This window comes from Numenius arquata, chromosome 15, assembly GCF_964106895.1.
Source record: "Numenius arquata chromosome 15, bNumArq3.hap1.1, whole genome shotgun sequence".
NCBI lineage: Eukaryota > Metazoa > Chordata > Aves > Charadriiformes > Scolopacidae > Numenius > Numenius arquata.
In genome coordinates this window covers 12,282,581-12,304,921 of record NC_133590.1, presented here as the reverse complement: position 1 = coordinate 12,304,921, position 22,341 = coordinate 12,282,581, and the positions used below count along the sequence as shown (strand labels likewise).

The window sequence follows — 22,341 nt, the reverse complement described above, 5'->3', positions numbered from 1 at the left end:
AACTCTGGCAGAGATCTGAACAGTATCTAATGCAAATATTGTATTTGTGGGGAAAAAAAAAAAAAAAAAAAGACCCCAGAACATTTTGGGCTATTTCTGAAACATAAGGGATATTATCTAAATTTTGCAGCTTCACTTCTCCTGATATCCCATGAAAACAATGGCTATAATGACAAAGAAAAGTGAGAAAGTAAAGGCAATGTTAATAACTAAATTGATAAATAAATCAGGACTTCAATAAAGATCTTGGTGGAATGGCTGGTGGATGGATTTTGGAAAAGACCTTTAAGGTCACTGAGTCCAGCTGTTAACCTAACACTGCCAAGTCCACCACTAAACCAAGTCCTTAAGCACCATGTCTACATGTCTTCTAAATACCTCCAGGGAAGGTGACTCCACCACTTCCTTGGGCAGTCTGTTCCAATGATTGTCAAATCTTTTGGTGAAAATTTTTTCCTAATATCCATCCTATACCTCCCCTGGTGCAACTTGAGGCTGTTTCCTCTTGTCCTATTGCCTGTGACTTGGGAGAAGACACAACCCCCCCCCTCACTACACCGTCCTTTCAGGGTGTTGTAGAGAGCAATAAGGTCTCCCCTCAGCCTCCTCTTCTCCAGGCTGAACAACCCCATCTCCCTCAGCCGCTCCTCATAAGACTTATTCTCCAGACCCTTCACCAGCTCTGTTTCCCTTCTCTGGACACATTCCAGCCCCTCAATGTCTGTCTTGTAGTGAGGGGCCCAAAACTGAAGTGTTCAAGGTGGGGCCTCCCCAGTGCCCAAGGGGGACAGTCACTGCCCCAGCCCTGATGGTCACGCTGTTCCTGATGCAGGCCTGGATGCTGTTGGCCTTCTTGGCCACCTGGGCACACTGCTGGCTCATACTCAGCTGGCTGTCTACCGACACCCCCAGGTCCTTTTCTGCCAGCCAGCTCTCCAGCCGCTCTTCCCCAGGCCTGTAGAGCTGCATGGGGTTCTTGTGACCCAAGTGCAGGACCTGACACTTGGCCTTGCTGAACCTCATACCATTGACCTCAGCCCATCAATCCAGCCTGTCCAGATCCCTCTGTAGAGCCTTCCTTCGGGTGGATCAACATTCCCGCCCAACTTGGTGTCATCTGCAAGCTTACTGAGGGTGCACTGAATCCCCCCATCTAGGTCATTGATAAAGATGTTAAACAGAACTGCCCCTGGTTCCGAGCCCTGGGGAACACCACTTGTGGCCAGCCACCAACTGGGTTTAACTCCATTCACCACAACTCTTTGGGGCTGGGCCTCCAGCCAGCTCTTTACCCAGCAAAGTCGTACACCCATCCAAGCCATGAGCAGCCAGTTTCGCCAGGAGAATGCTGTGGGAAACAGTGTCAAGGGCTTTACTAAAGTCTAGGTAGCCAAAATCCACAGCCCTTCCCTCATCCACTAAGTGGGTCACCTTGTCATAGAAGATCAGGTTTTTCAAGCAGGACTTACCTTTCATAAACCCATGCTGACTGGTCCTGATTGCCTGGTTGTCTTGTACGTGCTGCGTGATGGCACTCAAGATGATCTGCTCCATAACCTTTCCCAGCACCGAGGTCAGACTGACAGGCCTGTATTTCCCTGGATCCTCCTTCTGACCCTTCTTGTGGATGAGCATCACATTTGCTAACTTCCAGTCAACTGACACCTCCCCAGTCCTCCCTCTTGAAGGACTCTGTTCAGCATTCACTTACTGATTTATTTAGAACTCTGTAGTATGTCTTAATAGTAGTTTTCTGTTTATATCCCTAGTGGTCACCATATTTATTAGGCTAGAGGAATGTGCCAGGTACTTATATGTGCTGAAAGTAAATATAAACATTAATGACGGTTGGATGGACAAGGGGGAAAACAGTCTCCCTCTCTTATTTGAAAAAGTAGCCCTATTTGTGCAGTTATACTCTCTTGTTCCACAGATATTATAGATATACATCTACATCATGTATATCTACGCTATCCACAGATATACCTCCAATGCAGAAGCTGGAGCTTCTGATATTAAGAAAGGTCTGTCAGTCAGATGCAAAACCAATTACCAAGGTTAATTTTTTGATAGCAGTCCTTAACGCTTTCTTCCTTATGAAACCTCTTTCCAGTCTTAATCTATGGTCCTAGAAAAACATGTTAAGAAGCCAACCCCATTTGATGAGATGGGTTTGAGGATGTCCACCTGCAAAAAGACCGCTCGAACAAAACAGGTTGTCAGAGTCATGATGAGAAATTCGTTTGAGCACCTTAGTGTTGTCTTGTCAAAATACATTGTGTAAGAGCATGACATGGCTGCAAATGTCTTTCAGCCCCATTCTGATGAGCTCGAGTAATTCTGAGGGCTGAGACACTGTAATTGTTAATTGGACTTGAAATAAGGGAGCACCAAGTTGCACCTATCAGGTGTCATAGAGACAAGAGGATTTTGTGTTCATATCCCTGTATGTCACTGATTTGCACTCTAATGCTATTAGGATATATTTGCTTTTAATTGCTTTTTTTATCTAGTTGTAAAAAAGTCTGGAACAAATTTGTATCCTGGTGGCACTTTACATAAGCAAACTTGGTGTCAAAGTTAACTCTAGGTGATGAGGACGAAGGTCGAGAGTGGTAGTTACTCTGATGCTCTAGGCTTCCAGCTTGGGGACGGTCCCAACAACACTGGCCAAGAAGCACCTCCTGCCACCTGATGTGAGGACAGGTACCAGCGATGGCATCGGGAAACAACCTTCATCCTGCCTTGGCCACCAGATTTGGGCTTGGCCAACACTGTCGCAGCCTGAAGAGAGAAGAAGGATTCGCACTTAAAGGAGGGGACAGAGTGGCAATACAAGGGATTTTGTTTTGTGTTGGTATTCACTTCAAAACTTCGAGGTCAGCAGACAAGCAGGCTGCTGCTTGCAGGTTTGAGGAAAGAGCCTTATGGAAGATGCACCATTCACATCAAGACAAGTTTTGTGACATGGATGGAATATGTTGTTGAGGCTGATGAGAAATCATACTCCAAAGTGAATTACGTTTCAAAGCATTGAACGTTAAATTATTTTTATGAGCTCTTCTCCACATTGACTGTGGAATCTTTAATTAAGAATGTAGTTAACTGAAAACTTAAATATCCCCCAATTATCGTGACGGCTTTTTGATGCTTTCAATATTGAATGCTTAGAAAATATGTGAGAAAATCCAGCATTTCCTACACAGTAATAGCATGTGATCTTAATCACTGGCGCTGATGAAAAGTATGTGAACCTTTGAAAAATTGCCCTTTTTCAATTAAAAATTGAAATTTTCAATTTAGTAGTAACACCAAAAAGTAATAAATTGCCTGCTGATTTGGGAAAAGAAATGGTAACATGGACAACTACAAGCGAGTGGAAGAAGAGAAGTTATTGGTAACCTCTGCTCATGTTATAAGCTGCCCATTTATGTATCTGAGGGTGGTGATATAAATACTCTCAGTTGATTAAAAAAAAAAATTAATTTGATAAACAAAAAGAGGGAAAAGTTTATTGAATTTATCCTCTGAGTCAAGGTATTTTAAAACTTAAATGGTTTTTCACCTGTGGAACAGACTTACAGCCTTGGCAGCAATTAGAGTCAGTGTTGTGTTTAAAGGGAGAGTAACTGTGTGAGAATAGTGCACTAGAAACAGGACTGTAGATTCACCCGCTTTTTCCTAATACCACTGTTCTGAGCTGGCTTGGTTATCAGGTCCTGCTGTTTCTCAGTTATTGGGCCAAGATTACATCTCTGCCTTTTTTTTCTTTCCTTTTTTGCATCTTGCATTGCAAAAACAGGTGTCAGCCGACTCGAGCTCTTCCATGAATTCCAACACGCCACTGGTGAGGATAACTACTCGCCTCTCCTCCACCGCCGATGCCCCCATGCTGGCAGGAGTCTCGGAGTACGAATTGCCAGAAGACCCAAAATGGGAATTTCCAAGAGATAAGTATGTATCCTGTTTCCCTTAACACTATCTACCCATGTCTGAAAAACATGACATAGTATGAGAGAAAATATCTTTCCCAGTGTCTCCCAGAGTTTCGTTAGTTAAAGGAAAACCTCAATTATGTGAACCTCTGAAGATCAAGATCCAATCCAATTATCTGAAATCAGTCTTTTTTTAAATAGAAGCTGACTTTCCTCTGCCTGTCACTCTGATTTTATTTTCAGATTTCTGGTAGATTTTCAGATACCCTGCTGAAATGTAACTCCTCCATTACGGAAGGAGTGAATCTGAAATGTTATTTCAAAATATATATGATTTAGCCTGAGAGAGATGTTCACATACAAGTATTGTTGAGGGGCATTTGAGATTTCCTCAAGCAATACCTCTGAACATTAAACCATGTTTCTTAGTTGAAATATTAAGCTTAATTGTTTAATATTTATAAAATAAGTAATGAAATATCATGTAGAAGATGGAGAAAGTCTAGAATATGGTATTAGACAATCTTTTCTTTCTCTCAGGACCTTCTGGGTAGTATTTTGTGTTGATTTTGTAGTAGCCTGTATTAATGGAGATTATGGTGTTTGATTTAGAGGTACATTTTGCATATTGTGTACATATACAACTTGTGTGGCTTAAAAGTATTAGGTTTCAAGCAGAGTGTACTAAATCTTGATATATGCAAATTCGTATGGCTACATAATATTTTCTTCAAAGTTTGTTGACTAACATGCAAAATGAGCTGCTGAATAATCTAATTAAAGCTGTAACCATATTTCTTAATATACAGAAAGACATGTAAAGGAGAGAGAATATTAACACAGGTAGAACCATGATTGTATATATTAAAGTCAGTACTAACTCTAAGAAGTCTTCAGGTGGCCTTGAGAAAATAACACCTTTTATCATGAACAGTTCTCTTTCAAAGTTCAGCGTTGTAACTTTTGGATAGAAGAGCTGTAATTTTGAACCTTCTGACAACTGTTCTGGAAATCATTTTAATGATGTAGCTGAAAACTAGTGCAAAATGCTGTAATTGCCACCTGCAGTATTCTAGTCAACAGTGGGGGCCTGTATATGTACTTCTGTCAGCCCGTACCCTGGGGGGATACACTAAATGCGGAAAATTTTAGTGCGCTAAACATTTAAACCCAGCATTCAGCACAAATGTAGGTGGAGCAGATTTGCAATGAAAGGAGGCTATTTAGAGGCGGTTTATTAGGTTGGGGGGCAGGAGGCACACAATGAGGGGTTTGTTACTGTAGTCCTAGCAGGGCAATAGCACATAAATTAACCAGTTTCCAATGCAAATGTTTGTTCTCTGCCAAGATCCTAAATTCAATTTTAGTTCTGGAGAAAATGCAGGATGACCTCAGCATAGCATACGCTGCCCTTCAGTCTTTGCACCTTTTTAAACTCGCTTTTGCTTTAGAAACCAATCCCAAACAGCTCGAGGAATTCTCACTCAGGCAAAGACCGCGTTTGACCAGGAGTCTGCGGGTTGCCCTTGGGAGGAGCCGCCTCTCGCTTGTGGCTTGTGCCTGAGCAGATAAGCGGGATTTTCAAACCGTTTAGCCCTGGTCTGACACTCTTCTCTTGACGGGATGACAACTTGTCCCTGTATTTCACACTGGAAGACAGAAGTCCACGCTTTGAATTTCAAGTCCCTATATATATCACATCTGTGAATCCTGCTTTTTGACCATGGAAAGCCGAGACTCACTTATGAAAATGCTTGTCTGAATCTGGCCCCTACACTGGATAACGTTAGCAGCATCGAAGTCGCTGAAAACCCTCCCTGATTTCTTCCATGGCACTGCTTCTGGACATTAGATGATACTCTCTGCCAGGAAAGGAGCCCAAATCTGGCCCTGAAGTGCACTGAGGCTGGAACCAGAAAGATTTTGCTCACAGGCTTTGAAGTTTCTTTTTTATTTTCTCTCTTTATCCTCCTAAAGTTGAGATAGACATCTCTGTGTCCCTCTGTTATAGCTGAGCAGTTTTGCAACCAGGTGCTTGCTCCACAAAATGCGCTTTGCGTAGCCCATTTAATAACTGCTCTTTTTAAAAGGTTTCTTACATTGATGCTGTTATAATAACAGGTTTAGTTTCCCCCACTGTCTGAGCAGAGCCCGGGTGCTGCAGGCAGGAGGCAGCTGCTGTGACCCTCACGCATGACACTTGTGGCAGCAAAGAGCCTGTAGTCAAGAATCAGCATCTGTGCTAGACCCAGCTGGGGGTAAATAAAGCGTCCCGTCTCGCCCCTTGAAGGATCAAAGCGCCGGGGAATGTGCGGGGATGTCAGAAGAACGAGGAGGGGAGGCCGTGGAGAAGACGGCTGGTAGGGGATGCTGAGACCTGCCAACCGCTGTGTCCCATGGGGGTGCTGCCTTTGTGCCGCCGCTGGTCGAGCATCGCCTCGGCGGAGCCACATCGGGACAGGCAGCAAGTGTGGGCCTGGTGGCTGTGGTGGCTCCTGGCCACCATTCCGGCTGCCTAAGCATTCCCGGTGCCTTCACCTGGGCTCTTGCAGCAGGAAACCCTCTTTTCCCTTCCCGTTCTCTCCCCTTCATGCTCCCCCTCTCTCCCCCAAGGAGGCGGCTGTCTGGCCACCTCATCAGCCATGCAAAAAGAGAAATGGGTGTGATAATTACCCACAGCTGCACCCAAACACGATGTCTACTGACTTGCCGGCTCTGTCCTGTCTAATCCTTTTGGCACAAGAGAACATTAGGCAAATGTTCACAGCCCACAGCCCCAAACAGAAAGCAGGAATATGAATTTTGAGCTACAGTTAAGCTGCCTGAGAGCACATTCGATTTGCCTTTCTGTTTGCTCTGTGCCGTTCTATCACAGGAGTTTATAATATTTAAAATATCCCCCTGCTCTTAATACCACCCTTTACCACTCAAATCATCAGCTGCTTGAAAGCGACCACGTGGCAGCACACACACAAAAAAACCTTTTCTTTCATCCCCTCGCAGTCAAGGTGAAAAAGGTGACGACCGGCCGCGTTACAGTGACAGGAGAAGCTTGTGTCTTGCTGCCTGCTCCCGAATTTCAGCCCCGCTCTGCCCCTTTGTGAAAGCTCTGCCCCTCCACGCTGTGTCTCACCTCTAGCCGTCGAGTACGGCCTCTTGTTACAAGGAGGTGGAGAGCTGGATTTAGCAGCAGATCTGCCCTTCTGATGCTCGCTATGCCATCCCTACGAAAACATGCTGCAGCGTGCGTGAAAACTGATGCGCGCCCAGAGTCTCATTAGTTCCATGTGATAAACGCTTCATGCTACAGCAAGTTGTTGAAAGCTTTTTTTTTTAATTTAGCCCTGGAATTTCACTGGCTGCATCCATCCCTTCTCCAGATGCTGTGTGTTAATCTCCTGTTTACACCTCCAGGCTGACGCTGGGTAAACCCCTGGGAGAAGGTTGCTTTGGGCAAGTCGTCATGGCTGAAGCAGTGGGGATTGACAAAGACAGGCCAAAAGAAGCGGTGACTGTGGCGGTGAAGATGTTGAAAGGTAAGAAAATTGGGTGATTAGGGATCAGAATGGGCAATGTGGCAGTTCTTATCCACGAAAAGTTTCTTTTGTGGCATCTGAACTCTGTCATCGTTGGAGGGGTCAAAGAGCACATAGCTGACCTCAGCCTGCAGCAGTTTGGGGTGTAAATCTGTGCCCTTGACAGCCTGTTTATCTTGAGCTGTGAGTATGTAGAAGCCAGGAGACGTATTAGCATCGTGTGGGTCGCTCTGCTTTCAGTTTACTTCATGTCAGAGGCTGTCCATGTGTAGATCCTAGCCCATTCAGTCCAGGTGGTTGGTGCCTGTTTATTTTGAATTTAATTGTAAGGCTAGTTTGCAGGAAAGGCATAGTTATTGGAGGTTTGATAGAGGATGACAGCGTTTTTATGTCCGATATCACTGTGTTGCCTCTTACAAATAAGACTGAAGAGATGGTCAATCTATCAAAGAGGGTATAGACTATTTTTTGTTAGTACATAACATATGGCTTTGTATAAACATACAGTGTATACTGGAAAAAAAATCCCATATTCTGCATTTTGAAGCACGTTTTAGTGAAGTTTGGGCTGGCATGCTAGAAAATGTGACCTGAACTTGTGTCTTGTACAGATGATGCTACAGAAAAAGATCTATCTGACCTGGTGTCAGAGATGGAGATGATGAAGATGATTGGGAAGCATAAAAATATCATCAATCTCCTTGGAGCCTGTACCCAGGATGGTAAGTAGGGAAAAGAATGTAAACCAGGACTTTCCAACAGGTCTCCGAAAGTCTCATTAATCATCATTTTTTCAAGAGTTTTTAAGGAAGCAGTCATGCCGTGATGGGATTTTTAGATATTTCCCTAACTTAGCAGCAATATTTTAACTTCTGTCTCTCATTATGCTTGCAGCTTTAATATGAGAAAGGGCACTATATCATACGAAAACTCTCTAATCCCTTGCTGTAGAGAAAAAAAGACATTTTAAAGGGGCTTTACCCATGCCTGTTGTTCTGAATTGTCAGTCCTGCTTTGGTGGAACTTGTACCCCATGAAATTGAAATGAGCACTTTACCCTCTGAAGACCACGGTGTTTTTATTAAAAGCTAATTATGTCATGTAAAGTGATGCCGAATGGCATAAACCTCTGGAAATTAAAAATCTTAAGAAGCACTTCGCCCTTGTTTAGGATCTTATGGCATTTTTTGATGGAAAATGCTTGCTTCTCAGTAAATGGCATGGAAGGAATAGGCACTGGGTCAGGGTTTATGTATTTTCAGCCACTAATTGTAGCTCTGCCACTATCCTGCTGGGGAGCTTTGGGACAGTCACTTTGCCAAGTCCAGACCTTCTTTTCTTTCAAGTTGTGCTTGCTGATTTCACAGTTAAACATTTATTAATTCAGTTCATTTATTATAGAACACTGAAAGCCTCTTTATATCAAAGCATTTTATCTTTCGACCTTATTCCAGTTTTCACACGGTTCTGTTTATCCAAAGGTCCGTTGTACGTGATAGTAGAATATGCTTCCAAAGGAAACCTGCGCGAGTACCTGCGAGCACGCCGCCCCCCGGGGATGGAGTATTCGTTTGATATTAACAGGGTACCAGAAGAGCAGATGACATTCAAGGACTTGGTGTCATGCACATACCAGCTGGCAAGAGGCATGGAGTACCTGGCTTCACAAAAAGTAGGTAGAACTCAGCAAATACTGCACAAAGCACGTGCTGCCTGTTTGTTCAGCTCTTTTTTCGGTTTAGTTTTGTTCTCCATCTCGTTTGTGTTCAAGAATTTGCTGGGAGAAGGACCTTTCCCACACAAATTGCATAATCCGTACTCTTGAAAATCGGTGGGAAAATTCATAAAGTTTTTAATCGCCGTTTACTGACATTGCTAAAATGAGGCCCAGAATGGATTATTTAAAGTAAATATTGTGTACATATCTGCACTTTGAATTCATAAGCACAGGTGGTCACTTGATTACACATTACTCCACCCGTGAGACAGCAGGCACCATTTGCCTTCTGTTTCTAGTCAAATTGACCAAATCAGCTCATGTAGTGACATGAAATAAATGAATTCAGTTAGTAAAAGGATTTACAGAATGATAACAGGCAGAGTGGAGAAGACCGCAAGATGCCGGGGCAAAAATTTTAAACAGAAAAGGCAAAAATAAGTGGAGTGAATTAGTCACTGTAAAATTATGCACTTTACTTACTGGTGTTTGTCAGGAGACCAAGCTTGTTGAAAGAATTTATTTATCCTGTCCTGTCCCTGGACACTTACTACTTCAACTTTTGTTCAAATATTTTTTTTTAAACAGTAATTTGATTAAATTATAGTTATGAAACCTTAAATAGCCCTGTATAACTAAGTCTGTAAACACATTGTGGCTTGGTGGACAAGGAATCATGAATACCCTGGGTGGTGTTTGGCCCCGATGGCTAAACCAGAGCACCCGATATTGATGATAAGCACTTCCTGCAAGGTGTGGTGTGGTTCGTGGGATTTATACCAATTTCCAGTCATGTCCACTCCCAAATGTGGAGCTGTTTTTAACCAAAGAGCAGAGCTGAGTGTAAACCTCCACTCCTGTTGCATGGAGCCATGATTTTTTTTATAGCTTTTCTGCACTTCTAGAGGATAGGGGGAGGGGGAATCGAGGTCTAATTTTGCTTTTATTCTTTTGTTTTGAAACAGTAATTCTTACCGTAGCAGTGTAGAGAGGGTGACAATACATGACACGAAGACAAAATCTTCCTAATGGAGTACACATGAGTATTGTATTAGGTAAAGCACCTTAGGATATCTCTTTCTAAGATTAATGAAACTTTTGCCTGGCAAGGAGCTGTGTCCCAAGGAAATGGAACTGTTGTGAAAGGGAAAAAAAAAAGAAATCTTTTGATTGGCAAATCTTGAGAACCAGCGTCCACCTGAGCAGCTCTGAAGTGCTGTTGCAGGACACTGCCAAGAAGGTGTGCGAGCTCGCACAACGCGGCAGAACCATTTCATCCGTGATCCAGTTCCTTTGCAAAAACACTCGATCAGCGCTGTGCTGAACTTGACAGAGTGTGAGGCATTGCACAAGGCAGAGGGAAAACAAAGGCAGCACATAGTAAAACTGCGCATTCCGGTTCTTCAGATATCCCACCATTTCTGTTTGTGTTTCACTGCTACTTTTCCCCTTAGGGATCCATTTATTGAGCTGGAATAATAAGAGAGCTGGTCTTCTCACGGTATTTCCATCATGCAGGCACTGTGAGAAGACCAGTGTTCTTGTTATTTCAATCCAATAAATGGCTCACTGAGACCTCAAAAAAGAAAAAAAAAAAAAAATTATGTAAAGAAGATTTTTGGGCACCTAGTTTTTGCCTTGCATAAAGTTTTTGCCTTACAAGTAACTGTGTATTGGAAATGGGATGTTGTTTCTAAGTTGGATGGATGCTTTTAAAAATTCTGTTGGCATGTCCTCTCCATCGTTCCAGTACTGTGCAAGAACCTCAGGGGAGCTACAGATACAAGGACTGGCCCAGATCATTGCAAAGAGAGAGCAAATCGTTAAGGCCAGAGGGCTGGCTATGAAACCTGTCAGAGAGGGAAATCAGTGATGGCAACATTTTGAAGATGGGAAGAGTCTCAGTTGTAAAACTGTAGGGTATGAGAAAGCAGAAATATGCTACCAGAAGGTACCAGGGTTTGAATCATTTGGTGTATTCACTCAGAGGTGTTACGTACCATTTGAGATGCTCTGTGGTACCCCCAGCCGGCTGCTCTGGAAAGGCATGGGTCTGCTGTAGGTCCTGCGTTGTCCCTGGTAGTTTCATCAAGATACCTTGGATGTCACAGCGCGTCTCAGATGACAATGTGTACTTCTGTTTGGGCAACTGAATTGAGTTTCTGGTGTCTCAGAGGATGTTCTTGCAGGGTTTGAGAACAGGGACAGGGAAGCAGGAAGGCTGGCCTATGTTGTTTCTGCTACCATAGGTGTGCTGATGATGAATTAGAAGACTGATTTGATGCTGAAAGCATGTGCTGTAGTCTGGTCCTGCGCACATGAAGGCATTGCTGGAGCAGGTTTTTCCTGGCAGTTCCCCATGACTAACCCAGTGAGGAGCAGAAGCTATGTAGGCTCATTTTGCCCTTGCAGGATAAGAGATCTCAGAAAATTGCTGGAACAAGTTATAATGCAAGAAAGAAATTGGCTGTTGTACAGTTTTTTGTAGTGGTTCAGTCCAGCGTGTCTATGCACATGCTGAAATAAAGAGGACAACATAAAGAGTAACCCAAAATTAAGAAGGGGGAAAAAAAAAAAAAAAAAAAGATATTTAACTTGAAAAGAAATAGAATATCCTGGGCGGATTCCAATTGCAGTGTTTCTTACCATGCCCCTGCTGCCATCAACCCCATAAGGCTGCTTAAACTCAGGAATAGTATCCAGAGCAATCACAATGTCCTTTCAGTGTCAAGAATCAGTTGCAAGTGCTCAGGATAATGCTGACATGAAGTTAAAATCTCTGAGGAGATAACATTTTTAGTCTCGGTACCAAAGCTGTTTAAGAAGCAAACAGCCCAGCCCAGATTGTGTTGTTTTGGTTTGGGTTGGGTTTTTTTTGTTTTATTTTTTTAAATTAAATTGTTATACTCTCGTGGTTGAAGTAAATACAGACACCCTAGACATCTAGTTTAAAATTATATACTGTGCATGTATCTTCTATTAAGATCTTTTATATTAAAAATGGTTGCACTGGTCCAGACTGTCAGGTTTTAGCTCTGCTGAGGTGATACAATCTAAGAGAAGCAACTTAATTAAATGCTCATTAAGAGTATTTGCAATGAAAGTGATGAAGATGCTGCGATACCTGTACCTGGGCACGTGTAACGGAGAGTGAATCACAAACAGCGCAGCACAGTTTGGGTCACCACCCAAACTTTTCAGCCTTAGCGAAATACGTGTCTTAAATAAACCAGGCCTTTCTAAAAGGCTTCTTAGGGCTGTTGTTCACCTTGGAAACACCAGCTGAGGGGATGGATTGCAGTAATTAAGACAATCATATTTCACAGGCTTGTAGTAAATGTGTAGCTCTCCCACCTTGTGATTTAGGTTAAAATTCTTAAAGGAGACTTACAGTGTAGATGTAATTTCACTTTTACAGCCATTTATTTCAGTGTTCCTTTTCTTTTTCTTTTCTTTTCTTTTCCTTCCAGTGTATCCATCGAGACTTGGCTGCAAGAAATGTTTTGGTAACTGAAAATAATGTCATGAAAATAGCAGACTTTGGTTTAGCCAGAGACATCAACAATATAGATTATTATAAAAAGACTACTAATGTAAGTGGATGGTTTTCTTTTCTCTCAAAACAAGTATTTCTTGTAATGATTCACTTCAAAACTATGGTGTTAAACTTAATGGGCTTCTTGTACAGCAGCCTCACTTTTCATCGCAGACAGAAAACAGGGATCAAGGACATAAGTGTTTCTGTCCCCTCTTACGCTGACAGTTACTAAAGATAACCAAAGAGGCTGTATATTTTCTAATTTATTAGAAATGCTAAAATACAAGAATTGTTTTTTGTGTGTCCCTGACTCCAATCACTGGAAATAGTGGAAATATTCCTGTTGATTCCAGCCCTAGGGTCTTGAAAAACACTGTATAAACAGAGCTAGCAATAACCATAATAAAAATCCTAGTTACGTGTGGTAACTCCACATACAGCTCTGTGCCTTTTGCCTGCACTTGGCTTGTTATGTGCAAGTTATGGCGGTAGTATCAAAGTGGGGCTAAAGGTTGAGAAAATGGATTTTTACTCCCCACTCTATCACCGTGTTTCTGTTTAACCTGTACCAAATCAAGAAGATAAAACGTTTCAGATGTAGTTATTGATGCCTGGCTTGAAAAGCTTACACCTACACCTCCTTCTTGGGGTATCTCTTCAGATCCTGATGAACTACAGTTGGGTTTTGATGGGAACTTTGCAGAACTCATTCAGTTCTGCAGACTTTAATATTTTGTGTAATATTAATTATTAATAACAATCATGTTAAGGTGCTTATCTAGGAAAATAAAGCTCTAAGTGATTAATGGCATTTATAGTGGAAATATCGCAGAAGACAGAGTAACCGGTTACGTCCATTAGTATTGGAGGTAATTGAACCTTCTGCCCATCAAATGTTCTGCCATTCCTGGGCTCTGAGCAGCTCAGACTTTGTGTGCAAAGCAACAAGCAGTTGTGACCGTGAGCTTTGGGTCACTGCGAAAGGTGGAACAGGAAAACAAAATTCTTGGGTTTAGTGATCAGCTTATTTTTGCAGACAGGTCTATTTTTTCAGGTGATTATTGATTGGAGTTTTTTTTGTCTTTAAAGAGCCATAGTGGAATGGTCTTTTTGATTTTGATCTGCTTATCTTATCATTCTCTTAGCAAGCAGTCTGGGAACTTTCTGGGGGCCATCAATGCTTTTAATTTTACCTTCAATGTTTATATCCATTTTTCTTAACGGTTTCCCTACTTTAGCTCATTTTATTATTTTTTTCCCCAAAAATTTTAAAGGTAAATTTTGTGCTGGTTTACATTAGCAGACTGTTCTCCGAGAATCGTTTAGTATTTTTAAAAAAATTGGGGTTGAAATCATCCTGTAAATTGCTACCATTTTAATTTTCCTTCCCTTCCCCTCCAAAATTCCAGGGACGGCTTCCAGTAAAGTGGATGGCTCCAGAAGCTCTGTTTGACAGAGTTTACACGCACCAAAGTGATGTGTAAGTGGCCTTATTTGAATGGGGTTTTTTGGGGGGTGCGAAGAAGGGTTGTTTTGGTTTGTATTTGTTAAAGTTTGGGATATTTTAAATGGGTTTTTCTGTTGTCCTTTACCTTTAAGTGTTTTCGTTTTGTTTCACGTATTAATAGATGGAACAGGACTTGCCCTTAGAAAGTGAGGATTTTATGGTAGACTGCTAACCAGTGCTCTGTTACTAATCTGCCCAGCTTCAAAGCACATGAAAGGTGGAAAATGCTAACCTCCTTCTGTCAGTGCGGAAGTTTCCCCCCTTGAACTTATTTACGGATGTGCAGCTACAAAGAGTCTATCTAATTTGCTTGGCTTTTGACATACTCTGGACTTCCTTCAAGTTTTTTTTTTTTTTTAAAAGAAAAAGAAAGGGAAAGAGAAAAGAGAGAAAGAAAAGAAAGTTCCTGAAAACTGCTCATAAAAATTTGTGCTAAGATGAGGTATGATAAAGCATAGGCTGGGTATGCTGGAAAAGTTTTCTCTGATTTTTAGAAGCATTGTTGCTTCCCAGCAGTACTTCACATGTAGTAGGAAATCATTGGACTCTGACACTTCAAAATCTTTTAATGTGTGCACAGAGTTGCTGGCTGATGCAACCGCTCAGGATTTATTCTGCTTCCTATTACAGTTTCCTAGACCCATCTATGGTACTCGCGTGCGTCCTGTTGAAGTAGACATGTATTTTTTATGCAGTGCAGATGAATAGCTTATGGTTTTTATTTCTCCAAGAGAAGCTGTTAACCGTAAAGGGCTCGATGCTTCCCAGCGCAGGTGTAAAAGGTTATGCGTGTCAGTGCAGGGTTAAAAAGAAAAAGGACAGCGTGGAGAAAATAAGAGGAGTCTCCTCGTTCTTTAACCTGGCTGCACTTCCCGAGCCACTCTCTTCTTAAGAAAAGCATTTAGTGAGGCTTTTCCTGCAATCTTTACATTATTTACAAAGGAAGCTATATACACAGGTTAAGGATGGATCAAATTTTTATTTTAAAATAACATCTTGGCAAAATATTTAAGTGAATGTGAAGTAAAGTACTCCTCTGGTTCAGGATTGAAAGTCAGGCCAAGCTCCTCAGCAGCCACGGAGCAACGAGGGTTTCAGTGCTGGACCTTGGAGGCCCTTGGCCCCATGGTGGCTTTGAAGATGGCTAAAGATAATATTATTGTAAGTTTGTGCAAACAGTTTACTAAAATGCACTGCTGCACGGCCAGGAGAGCTGCAGAGAGGCTCAGGAGCCAGGGCAAGCTGTGTGCTGTTGCTCACCTGGCAAAGCCGCCTGCCAAAAAGCCCTGGGTTGCCAACAAGGCATGATGAGGCAGGCTCTGGAGGAGGTAGCAAGCAGGCAGGAAAGCTGGCTTAAAACTGTCCTCCTTCATTTCGTAGCAAAAATTAATAAAAAAAAAAAAAGAAAAAGAAGAGCAGAATGATGAAAAATATTTTTGTTTTGAACAGTCTGTTTTTTCCAAAATATTCTACCACATAATTGCAATCAGCTTGGCTGCGAGTGTTCTGTAAATAATTAAGCTGGTGAAGACGCAGTTCTTTGCAGTAACCCTGGAAACTTGGGTGCTCGGAGCACCCCAGACAAAGTCAAAGAGTGTGTTTGAGAATGTGCTGAGGTCAGTCCCTAGTCCATATGCTGCCCATGCATCTGATGTACATCACAGATTGATGTCCCACTCGGGGCGGTTGGAGTTGGGCAGATGATGGTTTAAGCATCTCCTAGTATCATAGAATAATAGAATGGTTTGGGTTGGAAGGGACCTTAAAGATCATCTAGTTCTAACCCCCCTGCCATGGACAGGGACACCTCCCACCAGACCGGGTTGCTCAAAGCCCCATCCAGCCTGGCCTTGAGCACCTCCAGGGATGGGGCAGCCACAGCTTCTCTGGGCAACCTGTTCCAGTGTCTCCCCACCCTCACAGTAAAGAATTTCTTCCTGAGATCTCATCTCCCCTCTTTCAGTTTAAAACCATTACCCCTCATCCTATCACTCTACTCCCTGGTAAAGATTGCCTCCCCATCTCTCCTGTAGGTCCCCTTCAGATGGATTTGCAACCGTTGCCACAGACACATCTGTCTTTTTTTTTTTGGCGATAAGACAGATCTTCTAATGGAGTTTTCTCTTTGATTTGTAGTTGGTCATTTGGTGTGTTAATGTGGGAGATCTTCACGTTAGGAGGATCACCTTACCCAGGAATCCCAGTGGAGGAACTTTTTAAGCTGCTTAAAGAAGGGCACCGAATGGATAAACCTGCCAACTGCACCAATGAGCTGTAAGGACCCTTATTTGTTGTACCAGGGTGAAAGGGCACAAACTGTACTGCATTCATGTGGTTAATGCTACCCCTGAGAGAATCAAACATTTTCAGAATTGGTTGACTCTAAAAATTTTGCATATATGTGTGCGTATAGATATGTAAAGAAAGGGTATGAAAAGGTCTCCAGGAAATGTTTGACAGAGGATACTTCTTTACACACCATGATGCGATCCCGTTGAAAAAAGAAAAGATCGTCTACAAGCCAGTCTTTGTCAGAGTTTTTACACCCCTATTTGCTTAATTTCATTGACATGAAAATTCCTAAATGGCAGGCACACCACTAATCATGTGTAAGGTACATCAGGCTGGTTTTGTACACAATAAAATACATCTGGGAACTTCTGCATTAGCATTATCTCCTGGTGATGAGGGGAGAGTGTTTTCTCTTTCTGATACTTCTGTTTAATCTTTAATTATTTTTATTTTTTTCCTCATTTTGATTTCTTCACAAAGACTGCAATCCCTAACATGCAAAAATATTTAATATTTTATGATATTTTTAATACCTTCTGGAACAGAAGGCTACAGCATTGGGTCCACAAAAAGGTAATTTAGACACTGAGCAAGAGAGATGCAGGAGTAAAAATGCATCTTTGAGGGTAGTATTGCACAATTTGGGTAAAGTCAGTGGTGGATGTGTGGGGCTGTGGATGCTCACTGCTTTGCTTGTGATGAAGAACATTGACTGTGTATGAAAAAGACGCGTGATTTTAATTAAGCCAAGAAAATGTGCATTTCTTACAGCTATATGATGATGAGAGATTGTTGGCATGCTGTGCCTTCACAGAGACCGACTTTTAAACAGTTGGTAGAAGACTTGGATCGGATTCTCACTCTCACAACTAATGAGGTAGGTAAATTGTTACCCTCCATAAGCTGCTGATCGGGACGACTGGTTCATGAGACAGATGGAATTTATTCAATTATGAAATCCTGCTCAAGTTCTCTTCTTGTTCTGTTTGTCGTTGTCCTCTGAGGTTACACACAGCTAAACTATGTATCCTATGAAATCCTTGGTTTCTTGCCATCTATGTAACTAAACAGAAACACATCTTTAAAGTGTTTTTGTTTATTTCTCATTGCATCTTTTGATGTTTTTAGCATAGCAGTATCGAGTACACGTGGCAGGTTGAGAGGCAGTGTTTATGTTTCAACACGAGTTTCGTATGAAGGAGAGATTCATGGTGTTTTTCATTTATGAGCTCGGTTTGATTCCCAGCCATGATATCTAGGTCAGAAGAGGAGAAATAGTCAATGGTAGATTTCAGAATTTATGTCTGAGAGTGAATTAGGTTCAGTGAAATAGCTCTCGGTGGAGGGAATGAGGACCCATGGGGAACATGCAAACAGCCATCCAATTATCCAAAGGTCCTGCCTAACACTGCTTCAGGTTGGGATATACGAATGCAAAAGGTTTTATTTGAAGTGCATTCTTTTGGAGGTCTGAGATATTATTAGTTTCAGCAAGGAACACACTGATGAGGGTATTCACACAGGGATCAGTTCTCTTATCACTGAATCACATGCGCCTTTGATGAAGATCACAAGTGATGGAAATGTTGTTTCTTTTGGTGGAAACTTCTTTTGAGAGAAAATGCTTGGTGTCACAGAAACATTTTACAAGTTCCTGTAATTTCTGAGAAATTACATGTAAAATGGGAGGAAAAAAAAAAGAACAAAACCCTTAGAGAGGAAAGTTGCAACAACTTGTTTTGACCATTTAAAAATAATTTTTTTTCAGATTTTCTATAATTATAGCACTTCTTGATATGGGGGGAAAAGGTAGAAAAAAAAAAGATTTGGATCGCTTTATACTGGTGCTGAACATTAGTTTCTAATTTTTCAGAATTGTTGGAGAAATAAAAAATGGATCATTAAGCAGCATTAGGAAAGGCTGCCTGCAATAGAGATGACAAGAGAACCTGAGTAAAGAATTGCCGGTTTTTATGATCATTATCAGTAGAGCCGCTTCAAAAAGATTCTTTGGCTTTAGTAGCAGCTATAAATTTATCTGGATTCTGGTTTTAAGGCTTACTCTAAAAAATGGTACCTTCAGAGGTGGGGCAGGAACCTGCGCTCCCTACGGAGTCAGTAACACAGCTCTGCGTACCGTTACGGTTTTCCCCTCACCCAGTCCTGACTGTGTCTTTTCCTGCCTAATTTATATATGATTTCACAAGAGCGGTTGGAGGTGGGCTGGCTGCCACTGCGGAGCGCTGGGTGGCTTGGACTTGGATACTCCTTTGCAGATTCAAGAGGGAGGTGTTCTGAGCTGCAATTCTGAGCCTGGGAAAGGATATTACTTTCTCGTGTGTGTGTGTGTGTGTTTAACCATCTTGCCTTCCCCATTCTGTACTGCTCATGGACCTGGAATGATCTCAAAGGTAACCTGAAAAGGCCTTTAAGGTTATGTAAATTACTTTTGACTAGAATCATAGGAAAAACGGCTGGAAAAAGCTCAGGAACACATCCAGTCCATCTGACCGGCCTGTGGCAGGATCCACTATACGTTTGTCATTCCTGACAGATGTTTATGTAACTTGTCCTTAAAGATCTCCACTGCTGTGTTTCCGCATCACCCCTTGACAGTCCATTGCATTGTTTCATTAGCCCTACTTCTGGAAAGTTTTTCCTAATCTCTATAATCTTTCAACTAAGATAATGCTTTTGTCCTATTTACCCTGGACAAAGAAAGGAAATTAATTCACTTGTCTTTGCGGCACATTTTATGTTCCTGAAAACTCATCATGTTCTCACTCAGTGTCTCCTGAGAACTCCAGTGTGTCCAGTTTTCCTCCATAGATTTTGAGATCTCTGATTTTGTGCAATCTGCCCGGTTTTCCCAAAGTGTGCAGGTCCTTCAGGGATCAGTGTGTCAATACTTCTGCTTATTCTTTCCACAGTGGCCCTTTCCCTTTCCCCCCAAAATGAGACTGTTGATACAGGGTCAGCCTGATTTACCCAACAACTCAAAAATTTGCTAGGGCAGCCAATAGTATCATCTTCTGCACTTGTGCAAGTAATTATTTCTGGTTAAATGGTCGTGTCTTGCTCCTCTCCATGCTGAACCATCACCTGTTGGGGGTTTTTTAGTGGTGTTTTGCTATTTAAGGTTTTTTTTTGTAGTTTTTTTTCCCCCAAAGACCCTGTTTCCTCAGTTTCCCAGAGCAACGTACAATGTTTCCCTGATCCGCATGAGTAGAAGTCACCAAGAGTCAGCCTCATCGCTGTGTCGTTATATCAGGAACCATTCTGACATTGGAAACTTATACCTCTTTCTGTGTCTCTGGCCCTTGACATGGGATCAGGAGGCTAGAGAAGGGATAAGGATCCCACCTTCATTAAGGAATTCAGAACTGAATTGTATCAAGCCTTTTGATATGACGAGCTGTGTCTGATACCCCATGAGAAAGCCCTGTTTCTTCAAATACTGGACTGCTTGCTGCTTCTGTCTGCCTAGAAAGGGGTTGATTATGTCTGGTCACGTAGGACTGGTTTGCTTATATATAAATAAGGGTGAAGATTGTCCTTGTGGATCTTTTAAAAGCCCAGGCAGCGAGGTAGGCAGTAATCATAGATCCAAACTGCCTTCTCCTGCTGCCTACTGTATTTGTCGATATTTTAAAACATACATTCCCCCCAAAAATGGTGACCATTTTTTATCTATAATATGGTAATGATTGAATTTCTGACTTAAAGAAAATATGTTAACCAAAGAACTAAATTGCCCCAAACCTAAGCACAGCAGCATAAAATACTGACTGAGGTGGAAGACTTGTCTCGTCAGTAAGATCATAACTTGTGGTTTAGCAAATGAAGAGATTGCATTTAAATGAATGCAGCTGCCTTTAGAAGTTGAAAGAGAAGGAACATTTCAAGGGGAAAAATAACTTTATTCTCCTGCCAAAACTGTTGTTTCTAGCAAAAGAGCCTTAACCCAAAACTTGGATTCAGCAGATATTATTTCCTTTTTTAATGACTGCTTTGGTCATGGCTACTCTGGGACACAGACACAGACACACACACGAATATGTAGTGTAAAAACCCAAATCTAGTGAATTTCATTTTGTTTTCCTTTCAGTTCTTTTTTGCATGTATGCCACTGCATGTTTAAACACAAATTTAATATCACAGAATATAAAACAGATATTCAAAGTGACCAAAGGAATATAAAATTGGAAGTATCTTTCCCTCTGCAAATCATTACCATGTGCTAAAGAAAAATGGTTCTATTTAGGATGAAATTTCATTTTTATCATTGTGAGTGAAAAGTCCTCTTTTGATGTGGTTGGCATGTTTATTTCCACTGACGCGGTGAATGCTGGTGATGTTGGACGTCAGAAAAGTACCATGTTATTGGTTTGGTTTTTCTTTCTCTATTCAAGCTTCTTGTTTTATGAGATGTTTACGCAACAGGCAGTTTTTAGTGCAATTGTGTTACAGGAATGAGTGTCGTTTTTAAACTGTTCTTTTACCCTTGATATAATCAAGCCAAATCAGAGCAGTGGTAAGGTGTTATTGTCAGTTCTACTCACTGTCTAAAAATGCAATTTATTTCCTTTGTCATAGGAGTATCTGGACCTCAGTGGACCTCTGGAACAGTATTCACCTAGTTACCCTGACACCAGGAGTTCATGTTCTTCAGGTGATGACTCTGTTTTTTCTCCCGATCCAATGCCTTACGAACCTTGCCTTCCCAAGTACCAACACATGAATGGAAGTGTTAAAACATGAAAGGAAATCATGCAGACAGATAAAGAAACAAGAACATCAAGCTACCTACCATATACAAAACAAAATCTTTTCTCCAGGACCTTAATGTTTCTGCTTGTACATATGAAATATGGAGGAAACAAAAAGAAAAAGGAAAAAAAAAAAGAAAACTTGGAGGAAAGCAGTCACAACCTACATAAAGAATCTTATAATTTGCGACTTCTAAATATTCCCAACAAAGAAGAATGTTTATGAGCTGTGTCTAGATACCCATCGCGATCAATTTTCTGGCTTCCTGTGAGCTGCAACAGACTTTGTTTGTACAATGGACCAGTTGGACTTAAGGCAAACTATGGGTCTGCCTTTCTTGTTTATTTTGTAATATTTGGAGAAAATATATGTTGGCACACACTTACGGAGCACAAGTGCAGTATATAGGTGCTGGATGTATGTAAATATATTCAAAATATGTATAAATATATATTATATATATTTACAATGAATTATTTTTTGTATTGATTTAAAAATGGATGTCCCAATCCACCTAGCAAATTAGTCTCTTTTTTAACAGCTATTTGCTAAATGCTGTTCTTACACAGAATTTCTTAATTTTCACCATCCAAAGGTGGAAAATACTTTGCTTTCAGGGAAAATGGTATATCATTAATTTATTAACTAATTGGTAATGTACAAAACAGTTAATCGTTTATAGGGTTGTTGTGTTTTTGTAATTTAAATGGCATTTCTATGCAGGCAGCACAGAGAACTAGTAGATATATTGCTCAGACTTTACTAGTTTTCAGATCTTTAAAAAAAGAAATATTTACAGTATATAACTAATTTGGGGGAATTAAACTTTTGATTTATTTGTGTTAAAAACTGCAGTGTCAGATGATTATTCTTATCAAAACCGAATCCTTTAACAAGAAAGTCTTTTATTCTCAGTAGCTGTCACTTTAACAATTTAACTCTTCAGCAGTGTTTCCCATGGCCAAAAAGCAGAATCATTCCATTTACAAAAAAAAAAAAAAAAAAAGAAAAAAAAAAAAGCTATATTAAAGAAGGTTCCTAAAGTA

General features: G+C 41.3%; 1 protein-coding gene across 3 annotated transcripts in view; it reads left to right on the top strand.

Moving 5' to 3' along the window:
• FGFR2 (fibroblast growth factor receptor 2) overlaps nt 1-21,286 on the top strand; it is an 80,730-nt gene extending 59,444 nt beyond the window's left edge. For all 3 annotated transcript variants that reach the window (XM_074158944.1, XM_074158942.1, XM_074158943.1), the window contains 9 exons: nt 3,803-3,954; nt 7,350-7,471; nt 8,083-8,193; nt 8,953-9,143; nt 12,659-12,781; nt 14,136-14,206; nt 16,370-16,507; nt 17,297-17,402; nt 21,122-21,286. In XM_074158944.1, the coding sequence (XP_074015045.1) occupies nt 3,803-3,954; nt 7,350-7,471; nt 8,083-8,193; nt 8,953-9,143; nt 12,659-12,781; nt 14,136-14,206; nt 16,370-16,507; nt 17,297-17,402; nt 21,122-21,286 (1,179 nt within the window). The remainder of the gene's footprint in view (nt 1-3,802; nt 3,955-7,349; nt 7,472-8,082; nt 8,194-8,952; nt 9,144-12,658; nt 12,782-14,135; nt 14,207-16,369; nt 16,508-17,296; nt 17,403-21,121) is intronic.
• The last annotated feature ends 1,055 nt before the right edge of the window (nt 21,287-22,341 follow it).